Source organism: Bombyx mori, chromosome 3, assembly GCF_030269925.1.
Source record: "Bombyx mori chromosome 3, ASM3026992v2".
NCBI classification, from domain to species: domain Eukaryota; kingdom Metazoa; phylum Arthropoda; class Insecta; order Lepidoptera; family Bombycidae; genus Bombyx; species Bombyx mori.
In genome coordinates, this window is record NC_085109.1 from 13,251,864 (window position 1) to 13,271,637 (window position 19,774).

The following is a 19,774-nucleotide window of genomic DNA, read 5'->3' on the forward strand; positions in this document are numbered from 1 at the left end:
ATGACTAAGCGACAATAACTGCTCTGTACATAAATGATAGGCAATAACCATATCCGATGCGCAAAAAAATATATATTTCTAGGTCTATTAAAATAATTTCAATCCTACAGCTAGATTCGTTAAAATATAATTTTTTTTCAGGTGTTTCGACTATAAATTAGTCTACTGTAAAGTTCACGCATTGTCGCTTAGTCACGTTTGCCTTTCAAGCGTCGATATGTAAGCTTATCTTGAAAATGTCGTTAGCGAGATTCAGGCATCTGTCAAATATCTTGCGTCCTACCCGCCACAATTATGTATTTATTAGATTAGTATTCGTTTTTTGCTTAGGTAGCTGGAGGAGCTCACAGCCCTCCTGGTGTTAAGTGATTACCGGAGCCCCTAGACTTTTACAACGTAAATGCCGCCATTACTATTACAATTATTAAAAATAAAATATAGGATAGGTAATATGTTACTGCCATCTAGAGGAGCAAAGAGAAACTAATCGAAGCGAAGCCATCTAGTGGCCGACGCCCGAAACATTTTTGTTGAGTGCTTGAGTTACTTAACAATAACTAATTTATGTGTATTATTATCTATAGTTGTCGTATTACCTGATCCACTTCTAGAAGCCATGCTGAGTCTAGATTGGGCGTCGTGACTGTAAATGTTGAGGAGTTCCGTCAGCTCGCGTCCTGCTTCGGCGGCAAACACAAATAGACCCTCGCCTTTACCGCAACGCGAGCCGCCTTCCACACAGAACCGCTTGTCGACGACGCCGTAACGTCTGTAATGGGATACAGATACATTATTTGATAATTGTCACCTCACGTGTGATATGCAGATGCGTGCTATCCACGGAATAGATAAATAATGTTGGAATGGTAATGTAGGCGGGGCAAGCGTGCCACAGTTATGATAGAACAAACATAACTCGACCGATTCTTTCATTCACCGCGTTTAGTGCGCTTCGGACTACTTGGCGAACAGATCTCCGCTTTATAGTGCCGTGTTGTGCAATTATAACTTGTAAAACAAAAAATCAGACCTCAAGTATAGAGCGAGGAGGTATATCTTTCGATCGGTAAGTCGAAATTACCATTTAATTACAATATTATTTGTCTAAAACATAAAAATATACTGAGCATTATGAAATTCCAAACATTAACAATATTATTGCAGCAAGTTATAAATAGCATACATTGCGCGATGTGTACTCGCCCAATGAACGCAATGACCAAGTCAGCTTCCAATGTACTACATGCATTGCGTTCTCTACACTTCAATCTTTGAAATTTCGGCCTTTGCCCCGATTGGCCGTGCAGTTTGTCGATAGTGAGGTGACCATGTGGTAAAATCATCGACAGAATTCTCGACTATATTTACATTTGACATGGATAATTTTTGCATTATTTTATATTTAATTAATGATACCTAGTATATTCTTAGTGAGACGTATTTTGAGTAAAATAAATATGTATTATTATTATTGAATTATTATCATTGAATTAAAGTGAAGGTATAATATAAAGGGACATGTAGACCTCTAATTTACGGGTATTTACTATATTGTCTAAGACGTATTAAAATCTAAGTAAAATGCTATTTGACTTATGCAGTAAATTAAAAATTTTAGGTTTCCTAAAGAACCTAACGCCAGGGAACAATGGATTGACGTGATAGGTAGAGGAAACTGGAGACAAAGACGAGTACTATTTGCTCTAAACATTTTACTGAAAATGATTTTACCATAAAAAAAATCAGAATACACTTAGTTCTGAAAAATTCATTCGCAATTAATAGCAAGCGCCAACTGCTTAACAAATACGTTTTATTCCAGCGACAGTGACTATTTGTAATTAATAAAAGTAAAATAGTTTTTTTTATCAATATTTATTTCATGTTTCATTTTCTCCATTCATTCATCAGATAATTTATCGATAAAGAATATCGATTTTATCAAGCACTAGCGTGTATGAACATTTTTATTGCCTTTTTGCGTGTGTGAGTGTGTATGCCTACGGGTGTTTTGTGCTAGTTTGCGAACGAATATCTGTCCTGAGATTTATGTGTGGGTGTTTTTGTTGTGTGCGAAATACTTGTAATCACAGTGTGTGTATGTGTAGAAATTAAAATAGTGGGGATGAAGCGGCGACACTGGTTCTAATACAAAATTAGAGCAAAGGCCTTTCCAACCTTATTTATCTATTCCGTGGTGCTATCTATACTAATATATCAGTCTGCAGTGGATTTTTTTAATTGCCGTTGTAGGCAAACGAGCGCACGGCCCACCTGATGGTGAGTGGTTACAGTCGCCCCTGGACATCAGCAAATCTAAGGGGCATAGGCAAGCCGCTGCCTACCGTTAAGTACTCTCCACAAACCTCGTTTGAATAAGGACATGTCATAAAATTCATGCTATATTTTTTAAATCTTTTTTTTAGACTCTGTATACATGATAATAGGACGCTGCTTATAAAAAATAAAGTAGAAATTCATCTACACTGGCCATGTTAATGAAGGGATAATAAAAAGGCAAAGTTATTCGAAAGTGATTCGCTGGAGAATGGATTGCAGTGTTCTTTGCGTATTTTTTTTATGTTTGAGAATTCACTGGTGGCCCGGAGGCCTTTCCAGTTTCACCAGGGCAGATGGGCGAACAAAGGCTCAGCCAGGCGGGGTGGGATTTGCTAACAACTACCCAAGCGCCTCCAAAGGAGACCTAACAACTCAAGAGTAGCTGTTTCGCGAATGAATTTACTACCGGATCGGAATCGCGACCCGCTGAGAAGATCCGACGAGAAACTCAGCGGGCTGATGCTTAGGTTATGTTGCACGTCAAACTCTTTGCCGAGTTCGATGAGTACGGTTACCGGGGACCCTACTCCTAGTATTAAAGCTAAAGGTGTCTAATGCAAGGGTTATTGGATCTGACGGATCCGTAAGGACGTGCCTCTGCCTATTAAACCCACACACTGCGATCGCCCAAGTGTTAGATCATGGTAAGGCTTATTGTAAGCTTACGTAGCTCACGTGAAGCATTTCTTTCGGGAACAATTAATACTTAGACCTCATGTCTTCAAGTGAGTGACAAAAACACTTTTTATTAGTTATTAGGTTCATACAACTGGATAACACAATAAAATCATTATCCTGCCCTTCTCCCAGTCACCTGGGGTCGGCGCAACATGTTTTCTCCTTCCATACTCCTCTATCATATACCATTTCTTCGCTCACTCCCCTCTTACCCATATCGTCTTTCACACAATCCATCCATTTCTTCTTAGGTCTACCTCTTTCTCTATATCCTTCCACATTCATAGTTAACACTCTCTTACCAACCTCATTTTCATTTCGTCTCATCACATGTCCATACCAAACCAGCTCCGCACTCCTCAGCTTCTCTGGATAACACAATAACATTTAATTTAAGTAGAAAAAAATGAATACATGAAATGAAAAAAATACGATGTGAGCCGTGAGAGCGAGCCAATATCATTGAAGGAAACATTCATAAATCAGACGGCACCTATACCTACATGTTAGATCAGAAACAATTAACGTCTATTAATTAATTAAAACGAATGCGGGTGGCCAGGGAACTACAGACAGCAGACTAATAAACAAAACGACCGTTAAATTAATTAACTCATATCATTGCGCTGAGGGAAGAAGATTGATCGTCGTTGTACACTTCAACGAATTAAAAGTTCTTTATTATTCGATTTTAGTTCTCAAACTGTGGCGTCCGTTGCGATAATATATCGAAAGACATAAAAAAACTGGTATACGCCCCGTCATGACTTTTTTTTTCCTACCTAAGCTGATAGCTTTTAGAGGCTATTTCAGCGTAACCTTAACTAGTAGGTGAGCTCGCGGGGCTCAAACCTGACGACGTTGCTAACACTAACCCTAGTAAGAGCCGTGCCTCGCAGAATCTACCACCGGATCGGAAACGCGACCCACTGAGAAGATCCGGCGAGAAACTCAGTGGGCTGTGTCTGAGGGTTAAATGACTTATACAAGTGTAGTGTTCGCTCGCACCAACTTGAAACCCCTTCAAATAACACAATCCCGTTTTTGCAGGACAGCCGCCGGAGCCTCATGGTTCATCCGAAGCGTGGACCTCCACGACGATATGGACCTAGAGTGCATCAGTGATCCATTTCGAGAAAGCGGCACGACATTACAAAACCTCTCATCGTGGTCGCCGGTAACTACATTCCCGATCCTGCGGACCGAATGGTAAACAGTCGACGTCACCCAAAACACGTCATCTCGGATCCTCCCGATCCACTAACGGTGCTTTTAGGTACCCCAAGCACCGGTCATCGTTCTCCTCAAACCCGTCGCTTGCGACGAAGGGCTCGGCAAGTAAATTAAACCTTAGACTCAGCGCACATAGTTTCTCGTCGGATCTTCTCAGTGGATCGCGTTTCCGATCCGGTGGTAAATTCTGCAACTCAGTGGGCTATGTCTATGGGTTCTAAATATTATATACGAATTTCAGCTTAACGTTAAGGCAAGTAAGTGCAAAGCTGATCACAAAGACAGAATCGAAATCGGGCAAGTAGACGGATATCGCGGGAGTTCAGTAATAAAAAATTACAATTTACAATTTTGTTACAAGCTTGCATCAGCAAAAGTCGCGAGCAACTCAAATAATATTCAATTACCTTCATAAAATGCGAACGAATTAGAATTATCTTTTACTAGCTCAAACATTGTTACAAAATACTTTATACCACTGACAATCGTTTAGTAAAAACATAATCACGAAATCCAAACTTATAATCACTTCAAATATATTCAATTATATGTTTAGAAGCTGGGTTTTTTTTCGTAGGCTCGTAATGTTGCTCCCTCTAAAACGATTACGTGAAAGAAATAGGAACTTCGCCGCCAAGTCCACACGCAACCACATGCATGCGATCATTCACCACGATAAGAGATTTGGTGAATTAAACAGGATAAGGAATTTGAAATTCAAAGATTTCGATTCGATTTTATTACGGTGCTTACTCGTGTGGTGTAAGGTTTTTTGTTCCATTCGTGTATCGATACTTGAGATCGATAAAGATTAAGTTTTAAGACTGATTTGATGTTTTAGAGATGATCTTGTTTAGTAATAGATTTTATATTATTATGAGATATGTCAATTGTATTTTTTTTTAATGCCCTTGTAGGCAGACGAGCATATGACCCACCTGATCGTGAGTGGTTACCGTCGCCCATGGGCTTCAGCAATGCCAGGGGCAAAGCCAAGCTGCTGCCTACCGCATCAAGAATATGTTTCTAATAGTACTTTAGTTGCGAGTTTTAAAAATGATAAAAGATGCATTAATTTCGATTAAATTTCAAAATAAAATTATGATTAAAGATATATAAATTCTGATTCGATTTTTTTTATTATGTCATAACTTGAATTACTACAACGTCGATTCTAAATCGATTTAAAATTCCGGCATCACGCCCGCCACTGCGTATATTTTATGGCGCTTATTTTTTGACAGATAACATTTTTAAACACGTGTCCAGCCAGGAAGTTGTTCGATCGTTTTCTTTTTTTTTTAAATTGTCAGAATTTGTGTTTTTATTTTGTCGGAGGTTTTATTCTGATTTAAGATTTTATTCGGGATCATAAAACCGTCGTTTGACGGTTTAGTGGCGTGAGGCTTCCGAAGTGATTCTATTCAGAGTTACGTTTCGTTCTACGCTTTTTTAGTTTGGGCGCTTAAAAAAAAATTAGATGTTTTTTATTGAATAAAGAGAAACGTTGTAAAATGAATTTTATTACGCTATAAATATATGAGAATGTGTTGGTATTTGTGTTATATGACGAAGAAGATTCTAGAATCCGTTATAGATAAATATGTATCAGAACAGTACGGTATTGTCGGCGATATGAACAACTTTAAATTTATACCTCGTGGTCGCAAGAGGAGCATTCTTCAAAACAGATATTTATGAAGTACTAAGGTACTGATGTAATACATAGGAAAACCGATATCGGAAACTGTGTTTTAATTTTTTATGTAAATCTATATGAAATGTGTGCGTCATACGTACGAGATATTTTTCACTGCTACAAATTTACAAACGGAACAATGTTTAGAATAACATAGATGTTACTGGTATACCTACGCAGAATTGGTTTTCTGGACGTGATTTTGTATGTGCACCTAAAATAGAGTTTACTTGAACAAATAATTATCCAAAATGGTTCCCCGCTTGTTATCTTATACCTTTAAACGAGCAATTCTTGTATATATAATACACACCAAAATAAAACTTTGAACATCTTTCTCGAATATCAGTCGAAGCTCAAAGAGAAATGGAAAGATGTACGACAAATGCTCGTGGAAATAATAAAGAAAGCTACTATAGAAACCCACATACTTATCAGTTACATAATACGTAACGTCGGATAAAATCAGTGTAGGGTCTCCAGCATCCCTAAGAAGGGTAGCATCAAAGTACAGCATTCGGAGATAGGGCCCTTATCTCGAATTAATTCTGCTTATGGGTTCTTTGATGGTTGCACAAAAATATAACGGTTTTTTGTCTATTTTTAGAAGATATTAGAGTTTCTGTTTTTCGTTGTTTCATGCAGTATGCATAATAATATATAGAGTTGGAATTGAAATAAAACTATTCCACTGTTGCACTTTTATTTTTAATATCTAAAATTATCTTTATTCTAATAATTAAAAATTAACTGACACTTTTTTACGCCTTACTCTTTCCATTTTCTCTCACTCAGATCTTAACGCTCCATTCCACACTTTTTTTATACATTCCGATCTTACCAATCCTACATTTATGTGTTTATTTATTAAATTGTACCAACAAAAAGATCGTCGCCAGTTTAGAACATCGTCGAATTGACATGAAGGTACTTTATAAATGTCATGTCAATTGTAGGCACAAAGGACAGTGCAATATTGACTTCTTTCAATTAAAAAATAAGTTTATTTTATATATTTTTTATTGCTTAGATGGATGGACGAGCTCACAGACCACCTGGTGTTAAGTGGTTACTGGAGCCCATAGACATCTACAACGTAAATGCGCCACCCACCTCGAGATATAAGTTCTAAGATCTCAGTATAGTTACAACGGCTACCCCACCCTTCGAACCGAAACGCATTACTGCTTCACGGCGGAAATAGGCGGAATACAACTAAAAAAAAACAAAAATAAATCAGAGTAAAACTATTTCACTTAAGTTACAAAAATAAAAACTACAGTTAAATAATAGATGAAATTAGAATACGTTGGAGTAGATAAATTATGATTAGGTTTTACTTGATTGTCTCATGAAGTTTTCATGAATTCTGTCGTGTGCATTTTGTGTAAAGCCACGCACACAGACAGACTTTCAGAGATAATTTCTTACTACTTTTTATACGGTTCCAGAATCTCCTATACGGAGTATTTCTAGCTGTATGTTATGTTCTTTTTAATAACAAGGATTTACTTGTTACTTTTCCAGTTTTACCAAGACAGGTGGGTTCAGCCAGGACGGGCAGTATTTGCTAACTGATAAGTTAGTATAAGCTGTTTAAGCGCCTCCGAAGGAGACCTAAGATTTCAAGGGCGGCTGCTTCGAGAAAACATCTGCTATAGGATCGGAATCGCGACCCGCTGAAAAGATCCGGTGAGAAACTCAGCGGGCTGATTCTTTGAACTACATTTCACGTCGAACTCTTCGAAGATATCCTCATTATCCTTTTTTTTCCAACCTATCCTATACCTCGGGGGTTATATTAGTTAGTTGAACCAGAAGGTGAGCTCACGGGGCTCTAACCTGAGGACGTTGCTAACACTAGCCCTAGCAAGAGCAGTGCTTCGCAGAATCTACCACCGGATCGGAAACGCGACCCACTGAGAAGATCCAGCGAGAAACTCAGTGGGCTGTGTCTGTGTGGTTATCCATTAGGTCGTATGTTTTAAAGGAAATAATGCATATGGAAAACCATTTTGTTTTGCTGTTAAATTTACGGAATTATTAAGAGAAACAGTATTTGTGTATTATTAGTATAATGCGTAATTTCAAAAGCCACAACAAATAAATGTTGATATCGCTTTGGTAAAAAAAAGTAATAAAAAAAACCATAGTTTTTAGTGAACGTTCCGAAAAGGGTTTATTATGAAGAGGCTTATAAAAATGCAGAGAAAACCTTTCGACCTCACTCCAAATGTCTGTTGAAGGATTTATTCGAAAAGTGTTGCTGTGAAGATGTGTACATTTCTTTCATCGTAACTAAGAAATTTATATGGTTTTATTTGTCTGTGATACATAGGATAATACTTGGCCTTTATGAGATTTGCCATTTCAAATGGGTTTTACGTCAAGGGGTTCTTCAAACCGAAACGCATTGCTGCTTCACGGCAGAAATAGACAGGGCGGTTGTACCTATCCGCGCGGACTCACAATTGGTCCTACCACCAGTAATTACGCAAATTATAATTTTGCGGATTTCATTTTTATTACACGATTTTATTCCTTCACCGTGGAAGTCAATCGTGAAAATTTGTTGAGTACGTATTTCATTAGAAAAATTGGTACCCGCCTGCGGGATTCGAACACCGTGGCATCGCTCAACACGAATGCACCGGACGTCTTATCCCTTAGGCCACGACGACTTCAAATTCAAGTTCAATTAAAACGTTCCATTGTTAATGGTAATAAAAAATAAAACGGACCTTTAATTACAAAGCTAAATATCGCCGCAATTACGCGAGATATCGCTTAAGCCAAATAGCCTTTTCACTCGTCAATATGATAAAATTTTACCTTTATGAGATACGCCATTTCAAAAGCATGTCAGTTTAGTCACTCTTCACGAAGGTAAGAGGCAGATAGACAGGTGGACGGACCCAGTTCATAGGTCAAACAGTAAAAGAGCAAGACTTTGATAGACTCCTCGTGTTTATATAACGAGCCCATTGTTTGATTAAGTACATCTATACATATAAATAAAATTGGAGTATCTGTTTGTAATATTGAAATAACTGCTTTTTACTACATGCATATGAATACATATACGGTACATACTATATACCAAAATAATTTTATTTACAATTTTTGTCTGTCTGTCGGTCTGTCTGTCTGTCTGTTTGTTCCGGCTAATCTCTGGAACGGCTGGACCGATTTTGACGGGACTTTCACTGACAGGTAGCTGATGATATAAGGAGTAACGTAGGCTACTTTTTTAGACTAGCTTCGCCACGAGGCGACACCCGTGGTACGACGGGACACAACGTCGCGGGACTCAGCTATCAATAATAAAATTTAATGTTTCCGAAGCGAAGCGAGGGCGGGTTGCTAGTCTGATATATAAAAACAAGGTTTGTTTGTTCGTAGTCAACGCACTTGTATAGTTTACGTGATTTTTGGGAAGATTTTTGGTATAGTAACTTGTAAGAGACGTCTCATGAGGGAGTTTAACAAATTAATGTTTTTCATTTTTATTACTACAGTAGCGGTAGTACATAATATGTCTTTAGACAGCCTGCTGAGTTTCTCGCCGGATCTTCTCAGTGGGTCGCGTTTCCGATCCGGCGGTAGATTTTGCGAAGCACTGCTCTTGCTAGGGCCAGTGTTAGCATCACTCCGGTTTGAGCCCCGTGAGCTCACCTACACGTTAGGGCGAAGTAGATATAGCTTTTCAAGGCTATCAGCATAGGCAGAAAAAATAAAATCTTTAGTGTTTTGTAGAATGCTGTTTGTTTGTTGTATGGTAATTGGTTGCGTGATTTACTATAAAATTACGATAAAATTTGAAAAGGCTTTCTTAATTCTGAATATAACTAAGCGCAGTTTAAAATTTGTCACAATGACATTTAGTGCTCAGTGGCAGAATAAATGGGTCTTGTAATTGTCACATAATTTAAATTAGTATTACGATTTAATTTCGCGTTTATTATTTTAATTTCATTATTCCCGACGACTCAGTCATCAATAACCTCGCAAAACCGTAGTAAGTATTAGAAACTTCGGAAATAATTTTAAGTATTTATATCTTTCGACGACTCGCGAAAATACTATGCCACCTTTTTCATTCAAACCTTTTTACGATTTCGCCGAAACTTGTCCGACATTTTTTTCCTGGCAACACTTTTTCAATAACTTAAGTGAAGGTATTAAGGGAAGTTCGCGACGCATAAGTTAAGTTGCTTAGCGAACTCCGCTGTTTCCGAACTCGACGGTCAATGTACAGGCGACGAGTTAAATCAACTTTGACTTTTGTACGTCAAGTTATAAGTAGACTGAATTTTGTAGATTTACTTAGTGTTTACGACTAAAGCTCTGAATTTGCGATTTTCTTCACTGAATTTGCGATTCAATGTTTCCAATTTTTCTTACTGGTGGTAGGACCTCTTGTGAATCCGCGCGGGTAGGTACCACCACCCTGCCTATTTTTGCCGTGAAGCAGTAATGCCTTTCGGTTTGAAGGGTGGGGCAGCCTAACTATACTGAGACCTTAGAAGTCATATCTCAAGGTGGTGACATTTACGTTGATATCTATGGGCTCCAGTAACCATTTTACACCAGGTGCGTTGTGAGCTCGTCCACCCAAGCAATAAAAAAAAGGAAAATATATTAGGTTTAGTTGAAAAAATATATATCTGAATGTCGCGTTAAGTAATTTAAATTTGAATATCGTAAAGATGAAAGCAAAAGCCTTTGAATACATTATAATTCAAGTTCAGGGGCAATTGCACACCTTTCATGAAAACTAATATCAATTATTTCCGTGTATCAAAGTCACATTATAGTCAAAGCAATGTTACCGGCTCTTGTCACTTTGCAGGTTAACATAATTATATATTGAGAGGTGTAAGGACATTTCACTTAATACATGACATTTATCTTTGTAATTAAAGGTGCGTTTTGTTTGAACTTCAATTAGGTTTAACTCATTCAAACAGTTGAAGATGTTTGTAAAGCTTTGCGTTTTTATCGCGGGCTTTGAGCACGGCAACTGAATTAAGGAATTCCGTAACGAAAATAAAACATAACACCCCCACTCTACCTACCATGTAGCTCGCATTCAACACATTCACACGTTGCGCTTGTGTAGTGTTTGTGAATAAGCGCGTGGCGTGACGTCGCACTGCATGCGCATCATGCAAAAGTCTGCCCATCTCTCTCTCTCGCGCGGTCTAGCTTGTGAGTGTGAAGGGGACAATTACTTAATGTATTACTTTTGTTAACGTTTATAAATATAGCGTGGTCTTATTTTATTATTGTTTTAATATTAAATTATTATTGTCTTATTATAATTGCATAAGTTGATAAAAAATGCTATGCAATAGCTTTACCGCGGCAGTTCTCGAGTGCCACACGTGTTTTTTTTTTGGGATATTTTATCCAAATTTTAGATTTTAAATAGCTCTCCGGTAAAAATGCAAAAATATCGCTTCAATCAAATAACCGTTCACCCCTCGATATGATTAATAGGTTATGAAAATTGTATTTGAGTTGCAACTAAAGTTTCTTCTAAGCACAAGGTGCCTGCGGTATGTTTTAACTATTTTAGTGGTGAGTTTATTTTTACATATTTTGCAGAAGTTACTAATTCTTGGAAGCCTTGAAGTGTCTTACGAAAGCCTTTAACTTGAAAACAAATACAAAAATCAATGTAAAATTCACATCAAAATATTTAGAAATGTTATTAGCTTCTTAAATTACATTATACTCTTACATGCGCGTCCTTACAGGTCGATACATAATACTTATAATCAAACTGCGAAAAAGTCGGTATTCCGACGCTACTCACATTATACGCTTTAATAGAGAGTCGATATATCGACGGTTCGCGCTGTAAGGTTTAAGTTGTATTAGAACTCATTAGAGCCTGTTTGTGCAGGTTAGGGCGTTTAGCTCCAGGCCGCGCAATGTACTTGTGGCACGAGTTATGAAATACAAGCGATTTTAGTTTCCGATCCTTCAATAACTTATCCAAAAATTGTCGGAGAGATTTCGATTTAAAATGGATGGATTGCGTGAAGTGTGAGGGGAGTGAGGAGAAATGGTATATGATAGAGGAGTGTGGAAGAATAAAACATATTGCGCCGACCCCAGGTTACTGGGGGAAGGACAGGAGAATGATTATGATGATTTATTTATGTATAGAATAACAATAACGTTCGTGTGGTAAATTAAATATTTGAACTGAAATTTGATAGTCACAATGCTGGTAAAGCTAACTTTGAGCCAGTAGGGATAGGTTACGTACTTTTGCTTTTTTTCCTACCTATGCTGTTAGCCTTGAGAGGATATTTCAGCTTCTTCTTGACGTGTAAGTGAGCTCACGGGGCTCAAGTCGGGAGTGTTGCTAACACTGGCCCTAGCGAGAGCAGTGCTTCTCAGAATCTACCACCGGATCGGAAACGCGACCTACTGAGTAGATCCGGCGAGAAACTTAGAGGGCTGTGTCTATGGGCTAATATACTCGTCGAGCCCTTCGTCGCAAGCGATGGGTTAGGCGAGAACGGTGACCCGTGCTTGAAGTCCCTAAAAGCACGGTTAATGGATCGGGAGGATCCCTAATGACGTGTATCGTTACGTACAGCTTGAAGGGTAGGTTCGCCGTTATTATGTAATAAAATTTCAACCCCTCGTCTCCATGTTGGTAACCGGATTCACTTGTAATGTCTATAGATTTCAGTTACTATTTTCATAAAATTAGATTCACTCATCTTAACAATATGAAAACACATATATTTTCCGTCACCGAGATAATAATTGCGATTTCCTTATATTAAAACGCTTCAGCTCTAGTAACAGTCCACACAAAACACCAATGTAATCCACGGGGAATTGTTGCGGGCACGCGCGTGTGTAAGCGGCCTTAATAATGAAATTACCCAAGCGACGATATACCACAGCCGGCCATTGCGAGCAGACCCTAATATTGCGGATATTTCGAGATTGTGTTCAGTGAAGATTAAGATATCGTGTGTAACAATAGGCTTATACCATAGTATTTTTAAAACATGCTGAACATTTAGCGTATAGTTCAGCATATAGTTTTGATAAAAAATAAATTACAAGATTCACATTATTCAGAAGGGCCGATTAGGCGATATGTAGTCAGTAAGAGTAATGCCATCTATCACCTAATAGTAGAAACGAATATCAAAGGAACTAGTAACACCGAGAACGCTCAAGAAGTACAACGTCATCTATTGTCAGATAGAGGAAACACACATCGAGTCTACTCGACTTGCACAGAATGTTCTCGATAAATCTAGGGATGTCGTATCGACTATAAAAGCGTTGCAGAGATGGCACGCAATCAGTCAGTAATTAATCCCTCTGATCTACTCGAAGCGAAACAGCGAACGGATCACCTGAAGCGAATTGAGAATTTTAAAGTGTTCGTTAAGTGTTCTAAGTGTTAATATAGTTTTAATTTCCATTTCGGTAGAATTTTCATTTATCCCGAACCCCAGCGCGTAACGTGTCTTCTGGTTACTATATTTTGAAAAAAAAAAAAGGTGATTGCACCGTAATTAGTGAAAATAACTATTCACTAATTGACGGCAGTGCCTCACAATAGGCCCTGATTTCATAAACTCATTTCACAGATTCTTTTGTATTACACTAGCTTATTCCTTCTTAGTGGACTTCTTAGTGTTTTGTGAACATGTGTTAAGTGCGTATTTCCCGAGAAATATTGTACTTGCCCGCGGCATTTGTATAACGGCATTTACAATTGCATTGTTGGATACGAGTGCACCATATTATCCTTTGGGCTACTATTCTTTTCCATGTCCTCGGCATGAAGAGGCTCCGTCCTCGTGTCAGTGGAAGCAGCCTTCACGTAGACGGTATATGTACTTATGTTCGGTCTACGGCATCGTCAGACCACCAGTTGAACCGCGAACTCAGCATCATCAATAACGACAGGACTTATGTATTTAGATTCGGTCTTATTCTTTTTTTTTTTTTTTTTTTTTTTATTGCCTTTGTAGGCAGACGGGCATACGGCCCACCTGATGGTGAGTGGTTACCGTCGCCCATGGACTTCAGCAATGCCAGGGGCAGAGCCAAGCCGCTGCCTACCGCTTAATACTCTCCATAAGCCTCGTTTGAAGAAGGACATGTCATAGCACTCGGGAAACACCGTGGAGGGGAGCTCATTCCATAGCCGGATGGTACGTGGCAAAAAAGATCTCTGGAAACGCACTGTGGATGACCGCAGTGGCTCCAGGTAGTATGGATGAACTCTACTCCGGTGGCGGGCGGTGCGATGGTAAAAACGAGATGCTGGTATCATCTCGAACAATTCCTCAGAGCACTCCCCATGGAACATACGGTACAAAATACAGAGGGAACCGAAGTCCCTCCGCAGACCCAGAGGCTCCAAACGATCCGAGAGAATGGGATTATCGACAATCCGAACGGCCCTCCTCTGTATGGAGTCAAATGGAAGAAGCTGGTATTTGGGAGCCCCGGCCCAGAGATGGGAGCAGTACTCCACGCGAGGCCGGACTTGTGCTTTATAAAGCAAAAGTCTTTGTCCAGGCGTGAAGTACCGCTTCGCTCTGTTGAGGACTCCCAGCATTTTGGACGCCAACTTGGCTTTGCCTTCCAAATGACTCCGAAACTGGACATCGCTCGAAATGTCGACCCCAAGTATCCCGATACTCTCGGAAGGTTGCAGGGATACTCCTTGGAATTGCGGCGCCATGACAAAGGGGTCCTTCTTCGCAGTGAACGCGCAATCGTATTAATATTGGTTTATTTCACACTTTTTACTGGTGCTAGGACCTCTTGTGAGTCCGCACGGGTAGGTACCACCGCCCCGCTTATTTCTGCCGTGAAGCAGTAATGCGTTTCGGTTTGAAGGGTGGGACAGCCGTTGTGACTATACTGAGACCTTAGAACTTATATCTCAATGTGTGTGGCGCATTTACGTAGTAGATGTCTATGGGCTCCAGTAATCACTTAACACCAGGTGGGCTGTGAGCTCGTCCACACGTCTAAGCAATAAAAATAAAATAAAAGAAGACTTCACAAATTATTAAATTAACGCTACGTCGATTATAATTCGTCTAATTCGTAGTCTGGTCGCGGTTTAGGCAACTGCAGAGAATTGTCTGTGTTTTTCTCATTAGCTTAGAATATTTCTACTGTGAAGGCTAAAGCTACAACTATTATTTATATTGCGAGGATCAAAATCAATACATTTGTTTCTACGGCGAAGCAAATAAAGGTTTGCAAGACACGGTAGTCGTTGTTCCAATGTATTCGAGAGTTTAATGATGCAATTTCTTGGGCCGTGCCACGTGACAAATGCCTAACCACAAAAAGCTACCAATAGCAAGATATTATAAACGTTACAAATACTACTAGAATGGTAATAAAATGTGAACTGGTAACACACACTTTAATCCTTCTAAGATCCGTCTGTTAAGGACGTTCATAGCTCGTAAAATAAATACAAGACACTATTAAAACTATTTAGAAGTATACGTCATAAAAATACACTACATTTAGATATATGTTAAGTTTTATTTGCGCGACGGACAAGAGATAAAACTTTTTTTAATGGTTAAAAGAAACAGATATAATTTAATGAATTTCAACAAAAATAAGCATGTCCGTCTTTCAATTTAGATGTTTGATAGTTGATCTGAGACCAAGGAAAGTTCTGAAATGCATATCAAGTCAAAAGCTCTAATGTCGTTTGTTTGAAGGCTTTTGGACATTTTATATCTCATCTAGAAACTTTGTATACATAGCTTATTGGCAGCGGGATGTTCTTTAATCGCCCTTGACACATCTGAATAAGGTCAGATGAGGGGGTTTGCTAACTAAAAATGTAGTAGAATTAATGTTATGAAATGGCAGTGAGCAGAGCGCATTGTTCGAAAAATTAACAGTGCTCAAGAGTGTAAACAAGAACCTCATGAATAGCACAGAAATCAGCTGGAGCGCATGAATGTCGCCAGACCTCCAGAGGCCTATGCCCAACAGTGGAAGTCTGGGTCTGATCATGTTGTTTAAAAGTAACAGTTGCTGTAACAATTCTCGAAATATATTCAACTTGATTAAATCAAAATGCAAGGTAGTTTATTAACCTAAAAGTACATATTATTATCCGCAACACGCTTCGTCATATTATAGAAACAGAGTTATCAGCAACATGCTTCGTCAAAAAGTACAATACTTACTTTCAGCTACAAGCTTCGTCATATTCTCGAAATGCCTTTCACAATTTGAGGTTTTTTGTGTGTTTTATTATATTTGGAACGAATTTCCATAACGCGGCTTGCAGTGGGAGCTGGTTAATAGAAATTATCATACTAAGAATGAAATTCAAGTGTTCTTGTGAGAGACAACTTTTTTTTTAACACGCCGATTTCATTCCATCTTATTTCTCTACTCAATGTCGACATTAGACCTTGAAACTCCGCAGGCTATATCAGGGTAATCACAACCAGATTGTTTCTTCGCTGTACCTTCTGTTCAATTTATAAATATTATATTTTATACCAGACTCAACGAAAGGGAAGCGCTCGTTTTTTTATTTTCACGCGAAAACTCATAGAATATGGCGTTTAATTTACATAAATGTCATTGCGAGACACGACACGACGTCCGAAAGCCTCCAATCTAAGCTGACCTCTGATTATTTAACACGTCTCTCGAAATCAGGGTGCATGCTAATTTGAATTGAAATGTTATGTCTTTAGCCATGAAATCCGGACTTACCTGCGTCGAAACCGAGGTGGCCAGTCCTGAATGAAATATTGTGTATTTTTCGAGAGAACGCTCCCTTTGTGATTGGTACGAAGCTCTTGGAACATTCTCGAATAATGTTTGTCACTCAAGGTGGAAGGATCAAGAGGAGACATTAGAGTGAGTTATGATCTTTGTATACAGTTAGACGTTATGTCCTTAATATTACTACCAAATGTGAAATATACTTATATAGGAATTTAAAAAGAAAAAGGCGAACTTTGAGTACCGAAAATATTATTTTTTCTTTTACTAAAAAAATCATTTTTTGAATCTTCACTCGACATTTTATTAAGAGCTTCGGCCTGATTTTCGATAAATAAGCTATATAATAATAGTAATGACGGATTAGAATACTTGATGTAATATGTATTTGATGCTAATACCAATGTGATAATCACAGTCTATTTAGATATAGCCGGTCAGTTTTGCTTTCTTATGAACTTGTTCGACGATTGATATTTGGTCTGCTCGTTTGATGAATTTTATAGGTGTTGACTGTTATTGTAATTTTGTTGAAGCATTTACGTCCTTTTTATGACTTTTTTCTTTTTGGTAGAATATGAATTTTAATTCAGGTAACCCCATTTTCGCATGTGGTCAAATTTTTTGTTGATTTATGAATACGGATCATACCTGAGGACTTTTTGGCGGGTACGCGAAGAGTGAAGTTGTGTGATTTGTTTTATTTTGTCTAATTAGTGTTTCTGCAGGTTTAAATGTGTAATAACGGTGGTTTATTAACTGTTTAGTATCTGTGAAAGTGCACATATGTGGAAAAATGAAATAAAGCCACTGAACGTAACTTTTTTTATTTTTATTGCTTAGATGGGTGGACGAGCTCACAGCCCACCTGATGTTAAGTGGTTACTGAAGCCCATAGACATCTACAACGTAAATGCGCCACCCACCTTGAGATATAAGTTCTAAGGTCTCAAGTTTAGCTACAACGGCTGCCCCACCCTCCAAACCGAAACGCATTACTGCTTCTCGGGATCTTCCAAAAAGTCCACAGAAAAAGTCTCAGTAAATGACCACCATTTTACATACTTAATCCCATATCATCTATATCATTTCATTTCATTTCGTTTTCATTTCACTTCATGCCATGTTTCATAATAATCAACTTCCTTTCATTTCATAATATCATATTTCATATAGAAAAGTTACGTATCATTAAAATGAGATTTGACCTAAAGGTCTTAGTTCTTCTTCTTCTCAGTCGTACACTCCTGGCGGAGTGGTCGTGGTTACGTATGTCTTAATGCTTGGTTGCGGCTTTTGAGAGACTTCTCCATCTCTCTCTATTTGTAGCGTGTCTTAGTTACCAGGTCATAAAATCCCTAAAAAAAAAAAAAACGATCATACCTGAGCAGTTTTACGTCCCAGAGGGCCAGCACTTCGGGCGGACGCGAGCCGCAAAGAGCGAGCTTAGGGCCACAGACGTGCAGGCGAACCGGCCCGGCGCGGGTGTTCGTCTGCGGCGATGATATCAGGATCGCGGCAAACTCTTTACTGCTGCCAAGATTGTGCTGCACCTGTAGATCGAAATTGCGAATTAGATCAGTGGTAGCTTAAGAGGGTATTCCAGCTACGCGCGGACGGGTAGGTGAACTCACGGGCTTAACCTGAGAGAATTTGCTAATACTTTTTTACTGACGGCAGGACGTCTTGTGAGTCCCTACGGGTAGGTACCACCACCCCGCCTATTTGTGCCGTGAAGCAGTAATGCGTTTCGATTCGAAGGGTGGAGCAGCCGTTGTAAGTATACTGAGACCTTAGAACTTATATCTCAAGGTACGTGGCGCATTTACGTTGTAGATGTCTATGGACTACAGTAACCACTTAGCATCAGGTGGGCGGGAGCTCGTCCACCTATCTAAGCAATAAAAAAAAACAGCTGCAGCAAGAGCAGTGCTTCACAGAATCTACCACCGGATCGGAAACGCGACCCACTGAGAAGATCCGGCGACAGGCTTAATCTCATTTCCAGTTTAAAGGCCAGTTAGGTTCTAGATGGGTGGCGATATTCACGATGTGACGTCTACAGGATCCTGTAAGGAGTTAACAGCAAAGATTCCGCGCGATCGCCTACCTATCTTGTGAGTCCGCACGGGTAGGTACCACCGCCCCGCCTATTTCTGCCGTGAAGCAGTAATGCGTTTCGGTTTGAAGGGTGGGGCAGCCGTTGTGACTATACTGAGACCTTAGAACTATATCTCAAGGTGTGTGGCGCATTTACGTTGTAGATGTCTATGGGCTCCAGTAACCACTTAACACCAGGTGGGCTGTGAGCTCGTCCACACATCTAAGCAATAAAAAAAAAAAAAAAAAAAAAAAAATTGTGTTAATAAAACAACTGTGTCGACGGCATAAGTCATAACAGGGTACCCGGACTACTTAAGAGAAATAATATGGTCTTTAGGGTTTGAAGAGCTTTGCCTTTAAGATCTAAGGCTTTACAGATTTGCGAAATGTATAGCTCGTGTAGCGGTTTGGCGAAGTTCACAACGAATTAGGGGAGTAACAAAATAATTTATTATTTGATTATGGACCTCTTGTAAGTCCGCACGGGTAGGTACCACCGCCCCGCCTATTTCTGCCGTGAAGCAGTAATGCGTTTCGGTTTGAAGGGTGGGGCAGCCGTTGTGAAAATACTGAGACCTTAGAACTATATCTCAAGGTATGTGGCGCATTTACGTTGTAAATGTCTATGGGCTCCAGTAACCACTTAACACCAGGTGGGCTGTGAGCTCGTCCACCCATCTAAGCAATAAAAACATAAAAAAAGTTACGTTCAGTGGCTTTATTTCATTTTTCCACATATGTGCACTTACACAGATACTAAACAGTTAATAAACCTCCGTTATTACACATTTAAACCTGAAGAAACACTAATTAGACAAAACAAATCGCACAACTTCACTCCTCGCGTTCCCGCCAAAAAGTCCTCAGGTATCATCCGTATTCATAAATCAACAAAAAAGTTGACCACATGCGAAAATGGGATTACCTGAATTAAAATTCATA

At 39.0% G+C, this 19,774-nt stretch overlaps 1 protein-coding gene across 1 annotated transcript in view; it reads right to left on the reverse strand.

Annotated features, from left to right (window-relative positions):
- Positions 1-19,774, reverse strand: part of LOC101745809 (protein Dok-7) — a 175,867-nt gene that overhangs the window by 13,898 nt on the left and 142,195 nt on the right. Inside the window, exons 5-6 of the mRNA XM_038019164.2 lie at positions 18,113-18,282; positions 597-769 (exon numbers count right to left, since the gene is read on the reverse strand). Of these exons, the coding sequence (XP_037875092.1) occupies positions 597-769; positions 18,113-18,282 (343 nt within the window). The remainder of the gene's footprint in view (positions 1-596; positions 770-18,112; positions 18,283-19,774) is intronic.